General features: G+C 36.8%; 1 protein-coding gene across 1 annotated transcript in view; it reads left to right on the top strand.

The window, feature by feature from the left end:
• Positions 1–48: 48 nt before the first annotated feature.
• The window catches only part of ARHGAP24 (Rho GTPase activating protein 24), a 518,143-nt gene continuing 511,278 nt past the window's right edge, over positions 49–6,913 (top strand). The window contains exon 1 of the mRNA XM_004703244.2: positions 49–234. Within this exon, the coding sequence (XP_004703301.1) occupies positions 61–234 (174 nt within the window). The 5' untranslated portion in view covers positions 49–60. The remainder of the gene's footprint in view (positions 235–6,913) is intronic.

The following is a 6,913-nucleotide window of genomic DNA, read 5'->3' as shown; positions in this document are numbered from 1 at the left end:
AACCAAGCATTCTTGACCTTTCCCTTTGTTTCCTGCATAGGGAAAGCCATCAGCTTGATAATGGAGGAGAACCATGAGGCCGCGGAGAACCCCCAACCTGGGAGACAGAGTGGCATAAAGTGTGGGTGGCTGAGAAAGCAAGGAGGCTTTGTCAAGACTTGGCATACCCGCTGGTTCGTGCTCAAGGGAGATCAGCTCTATTATTTCAAAGATGAAGATGAAACGAAGCCGTTGGTAAGTAGAACCTGAACTGTGCAGTGACCCTAAGGCATTTCATGGGAAACCGATGGAGAAAGACACTGTCCTGATCTACTGGACTCTTGTTCAGATCATTGGCATCTTGCTCCCCTTCTTTGCTGTGGTTTGGAGTTGATAAACGTGATAATTGAGGCTAAATAGTGAATTATCGTTGTCTAATATTAATTTTAATTTTACTGTGCCTGAACAGAAAATCTCACTCACTGAAGCATGCTTACTTTGTGCAAAAATTGTAATGGACATTTGCTAGCAGGCATATATGTAGCTAAAGCATTTTTTTTTTTCTTCTCTCAGGAATACATTGAAAGTAAAATGTAGAGGAAGGCTGTAAATGCAACTCTCAGTAATTTTTGAGACATTTAAAATAATAATTCTTGAAGGCTTGGCAGGCATAAAACAGATGTGGTGCTAAACTGTACAATGTTTATACATCCAAGTAGGATGTATATTATAGGTCTCTGGGCATAAGTTATGTGCTTTTTTGTGTGTGTGTACAGTTTCTTAACAGTCTTTTATTTACTTACTTATCATTTTCCCAGCCACAAATCTCTAGATTGCGGTGAGAGTGTCTGCATCTCTCCTTGAGCTGTGAACAAGTGTTCTTTGTGATCATTGCTAGTCAACTGGTGAAAGGAGAAGGGGAAATGAGGTCTCCCCTCTCTGCTTTGGCTCCATGGAGGTCTTTGGAATATTGGTAAACTACATGTTAAATGAGTTTACATAAACTTTCCTAACAGAACATTCTTGAGACTATGTAATCCGGTGTGAAGTTCATGAACCTAATTAGGAATTGGATCAGGCCTCTGCTTCAGTGTTTGTTTTAAATTCCTGAAGCATTTATTCTTACCACGTTCTCCTTCCTCTAACTGAATTCATGAATGACAGACAGGACATGCTCCAAACTCCACTCAGTATTTGGAAACGACTCTCCTTTTTTCTCTTTCACTTGAGCCAGACATTAGGCCAAGCTTTTGCATATATCATATGATGTAATGATCATCCCTATTTGTGCATGTAAAAAACAAATTTAAACAGATAATAGAACCGTGCTTTAATGCTAGGTTTGTCTGAGTTTAGATGGCTTCAGCCAAATCCTCACAAATAAAATAATGAGACCATCCATATTTGGGTCACTTAGGACAGTCATTTCTATATTCATTATATAATGTATCATGGCAAAGCTGTGGGGAATATGGAAGTTATTACAGATGAAAATGTTGTGGCTTAAAGTTGTAAATTGATGTTCTCAAAGTCATATAGTCATAAGAGACAAAACCGTGGAATCTTTGTCTCTTATCTCACACTCAGATTATTTTTCAGTGTACCTTGCTTAATACGTCAGTTAAGTATTATCTTGAATATAGCTTCTTCTTTTTTTTTTTCTTCCAAACTCAGAGAGGGGTCAGATTAAAATGACAAAAAGAAAAACCTGAAGCTGGTATTTAAATGTTCCAAGTGATTTTCCTGAAATCTTTTTTGGGAGGCTTGAAAGGGGTGGCATGTGTCATTCACCAGAAATGAGTACAAATTCAACATTGAATTGAGCACAATCCAGAACCAACACAGGGCGCAGAGCCTTCAGAAGTCTAGTCAGAGGAAAATTAAAAGCAAACAAAAATTATTTTGACTGTTCGGCAAGTTTGGTGCATCCTTCCGCCATAAAACCTAAGACACAATGGCATGAGCTGAAAATGACTTTCTCCAATTTGAGCCCTTGCAGGTGGTATAGCTGATGTCAACAAGCCAGCTTGACGAACTTCCCTCTCAACATTCTAAGGAGAGATTATAATTGGCTGGCTACTCTCTGTCATTTATTTATCAGAAGATTCATAGGGTCATAGTACACAGCATAATGTAAATCTTCTTATTTATTCAAATATTGGCAATATAAACAAGAACATAGGTAAACTGCTGGTTAATTTAAATGAAAATCTTCCTCAATATAAAAATTAATTTCTTACTGTATACTATTTTGGGATACATATTATTTTGATATTAATAAAGTACTAAAAGGAACAAAATAGAGATGTTTGGCATAGGAGTTACTAATTCTTAAACATATTAATTCTTTCGCTCATAAACTCTCATAGTTGCTGTTTCCAGAGAATATTTGGTAAATGTTTACTATTAATTAGGAAGTTAAAAAATTAGATAAATCGCTTTGAATGTTTTTGGTTTGGGTTTGTTACATTACCTCTCATGGCAATTTAAACAGAGGATTTTGATATCTTGCTTTTTAATTTTATACTTTTTTACTGATGTATATAAATTGGCATTTTTATATCAGAGAGCAATGGTTTATTTTAAAGAGCCATGCTATATTCTCCTATGCAAAAAAACTAATTTCTTATTTTAGTGTAAATGGTTTCATTGTGGGCAGATGCTGGATTCTTATAAGGGCTGCAAGCATATTTTTGAGGAGTGGGTGTTGTCGTCAGCTTCCTTTGAGCTGGCTCAAACTCACAGCAAGTTCATGTACGACAGAAGAAAGCATCCCAGGATCCTGGGCCAGCCTCACCATTGTTGTATTTGGACCTATCGTTGCGGCCACTGTGGCAATCCATCTGTTGAAGATCTTCTGCTTTTCCAATTTTACCAGACATAATGTCCTCTTCCAGGGACTAGTCTGTCCTGACGTACGTGAAACGAAGTCTCTCCATCCTTGCTTACAAGGAGCATTCTGGCTGCATGTACTCCAAGACTAATTTGTTTATTCTTCTGGCAGAAGAACACACACGGTACTTTCCAAATTTTTTGCCAACAATCGAATTCAAGTGCATCGGTTCTTTTGCAGCCTTCCTTATTAATCAGGCAGCTTCCATAGGAATCTTAGGTGAGGGAAAATATCACAGCGTAGGTCAGGCACACTTTAGTCTTTGCTTTTTGACAATTTAAATACATCATAGGTAGTAAATTTTCCAATGTAATACATCAAATGATTTCATAAATGCTATTTCTATGAGCAAGTAAAATGAAATCCTTGACAAAATCAATCATTTCTCCAATATATTGTCTGCTGGTCCACTTGTGAGATTTTTTCCCCCCACATTGACTTGTGATTCATTCTGAAGGCTTCAATCTTTGATCTTCTTAAGTAAGCATTTCTAGTTCTTTTTAGTTTTAGCAAGGAAGGTTGTGTCCTATGCACATAGCAGTTTTTAATGAGCCTTCTCCCAATCCTGATGCTCTAATCTTCATATAGACCAGCTTCACATCACATGTACTAAACACGCAGGTTGAATAAATACTGTGAAAGGATACCACCCAAGTTCCCATCTTTCCTGACTTTAAGCCATGCAGTATCCCTTATTCTAGTCAATGATTGCCCCTTGGGTCTATGTCCAAGTTCCTTCTTAAACTCAGGACATGGAGTATTGACTCATAGCGACCCCTGTGGGTTTCTGAGACCTTAGCTGTTTTTATGGGAGTAGATAGCTGCAAGTTCCTTATAAGCACAGTAAGTGTGTTAGAATTCCTACTCATTGCATGTCATCCACAATTTGATTCACATACTTTGCATAGTCAATGTGAACATCTCTCTGGTGTTCTCTGCTTCCAGTCAAGGTTCCTCTGACATCAGCAATGATAGCTTCTTCTAAACCCCATTTGGATTATTGGCAGTTCCCAATCACCGTGCTGCTTCCAGCACTTTTGATTGATTTTCCATAAATGTTTACTTGCATTTGATATAAATATTTTTGAAATTTTTACATTCTGTTTTGCCATCTTTCTTTGGAATAGGTGCAAATGTTGATATCTTCCTGTTAGTTGGCCAAGGAGCTGTCTTCCAAATTCTTGGCATATTCTAATGAGTGCTTCCAGAACTGCATCATTTGGTTGAAACATTGCAATTGATAATCTGTCAGTTCCCCGAGTGTTGTTTTTTGCTAATGCTTACAGTGCAGCTTGGAATTCTTCCTTCAATACCATTGATTCTTGACCATATGCTATTTCTTGAAATGGTTAGATATTGATCAGTTCTGTTTTGCACAGAGAGTGTCTGTATTCCTTCTATATTCTTCTCATTGCATCTTTTACTATCCTGCTAACAGAATCCTTGAGTGTATAGACATGTCAATAAAAGTAAACTGTAGCTGGGTAATTGGCAGGCCAAAGCCAGGTTTTGAGAAGTACTTATGGTGCTTGATATTATATATACAAACTACAACTTTGTGTTAAAACAATGAAGATTAAACCTCAGCAAACATATTCTGTGGGAATTAATAATACAATACATTTAAAATTAATATACAATACATTTACATTCTTACATACTTAAATGAAGAATCTTGAGCATCTTTAAAAATAAAAGAAAACATTAAAATTTATAAAATATATTTGTCACAAATCCCTCATATTATAGGTAAATAATATTTATTTCTACATGTATGCATTTGTGTGCATAGATGTGTGGACATCGATCAAGGAGGTATTATTATTAAGTGATGATAACCCAGATGATAAACTTGAATCTGATTCTCTTGCTTCGGGTCTATTATTTTATAAGTTTTGTCATCTTCTCTGCTCATGAGTCCTCAGCTTAATTGGGGGAGTGTTTATACTTGGGATTATTTGGCAGATTTTTTTGGAAACATTTTATTGGGGGCTCATGCAACTCATCACAGTTCATCCATCCATCCATCCATTGTGTCAAGCACATTTGTACATTTTTTACCATCATCATTCTCAAACCATTTTCTTTCTATTTGAGGCTTTGGTATCAACTCCTCATTTTTCCCATCCCTTCCCCCTTCTCCCTCCCTCATGAACCCTTGGTAAATTATTATTTTGTCATGTCTAACATTGTCTGATGTCTCCCTTCACCCACTTTTCTGTTGTCCATCACCCACGGAGGAGGTTATATGTAGATCACTGTGTTTGGTTCCCTCTTTCTCCCCCACCTTCCCTTTATCTTCTTGGTATCAATACTCTCATTATTGGTCCTGAGGGGTTTATCTGTACTGGATTCCCTGTGTTTCCAGCTCTTATCTGTACCAGTGTACATCCTCTGGTCTAGCCGGATTTGTAAGATAGAATTGGGATCATGATATTAGGGGGAGGAAGCATTAAAGAACTAGAGGAAAGTTGTATGTTTCATTGGTGCTATATTGCACCCTGATTAACTCATCTTCTTCCTGAGACCCTTCTATACGGGGATGTCCAATTGCCTACAGATGGACTTTGGGTCTCCACTCCTCACTCCCCCTCATTCACAATGATGCAATTTTTTGTTCTTTGATGCCTGATACATGATCACTTTGACACCTCATGATCACACAGGCTGATGTGCTTCTTCCATGTGGGCTTTTTTGCTTCTCATCTAGATGGCTGTTTGTTTATCTTCAAGCCTGTAAGACCCCAGATGCTATATTTTTTGATAGCCGGGCACTATCAGCTTTCTTCACCACATCTGCTTATGCACACATTTGTCTTCAGTGATCGTGTCAGGAAGGTGAGCATCATGGAATGCCAATTTAATAGAACAAAGTGTTCTTGGATTGAGGGAGTACTTGAGTAGAGGCACAATGTCCATCTGCTACCTTAATACTAAACCTATAAATATATGCACATATATCTATTTCCCCATCCTCATATATAAAAATATTTACATATGTACATGCCTTTATTTAGACCTCTATCAATGCCCTTTGCCTCCTAGTTCTTTCCTCTATTTCCTTTTACTTTCCTTTTGTCCCACTATCATGCTTATCCCTCATTTGTGTTTCAGTAATTCCTCTCAGGTTCATTCCCCTGGATCAAGACCTAATGAAAAATTTAATGTCTGCATTTCTAAGCACAAGAATGTCCATGGATGTCAATTATTTTTATGAACGTTAATTTCTTAGCTCTGAGGGAAAATCATTAATGAAATTATTTGTAAAAATCATTCTTGTAAGCATTCCTAACTAGCTAGAAATGTTCAATAAAACTTAATTTTTTATTTTTTCTTTCTAAAATGGAAATATTAATCTAGCTATCTGTGTTCCTGTTTTCTGAAATTTTATCACAGAAAATGATGACAGTTGATTTTTGGATAAAAATAGCACTACATTAATAGGTCCATGGATTCTGTCATTGTTAGACCAACATTCTAAGCATATTGCTAGGTACTCTTATTCCATTTGGGTTTTATATCTTTAAAGTCATACTTATATGCATTTTAATCAAACTTTCTCTGAATTTCTCCTCAATCAATTAAAAGTCATGGTTCTTCCTTCTCTCTTTATGAAAAATAGCTTAGACATTGAACAAAACTTGTAAAACAAATATCATTCCAATGGTATGATATAACTTCTGAATGCTTGGAAAACAAGGGAAAACGTGGTAACCAATGATTATTAATTTTTCCTGGAGGAGTTGGGGAGGCTGCACAAAGCAAGAGGTAATCCTTAACTAAAGTTTTGAAGATTTGGGGGAGCTTTCTAAGTAAATAATCTAAGGAAAGATTTTCAGAGCAGAGAAAACAAAATAAGGGTTTATTTATTATTTGTTCCACTTGCTCATTTATTATTTACTCCATAGTGTGAGGGGATCAAACGGCAAATAAAAGCCCACGAGATAAGTAGAGGTCACACATACATGTTATATGCTGTCCAAAAAGCCGAAATGCTCTAGCTCTGGTTGGTAGGGGCCACCATGTCAGTTCCACTCACGG

Source organism: Echinops telfairi, unplaced genomic scaffold (assembly GCF_000313985.2).
Source record: "Echinops telfairi isolate 266 unplaced genomic scaffold, ASM31398v2 ScPeMD7_7468;HRSCAF=8506_0, whole genome shotgun sequence".
Classification (NCBI taxonomy): domain Eukaryota; kingdom Metazoa; phylum Chordata; class Mammalia; order Afrosoricida; family Tenrecidae; genus Echinops; species Echinops telfairi.
The sequence above is the reverse complement of the archived record's forward strand: the minus strand, read 5'-3'. Positions and strand labels throughout refer to the sequence as shown.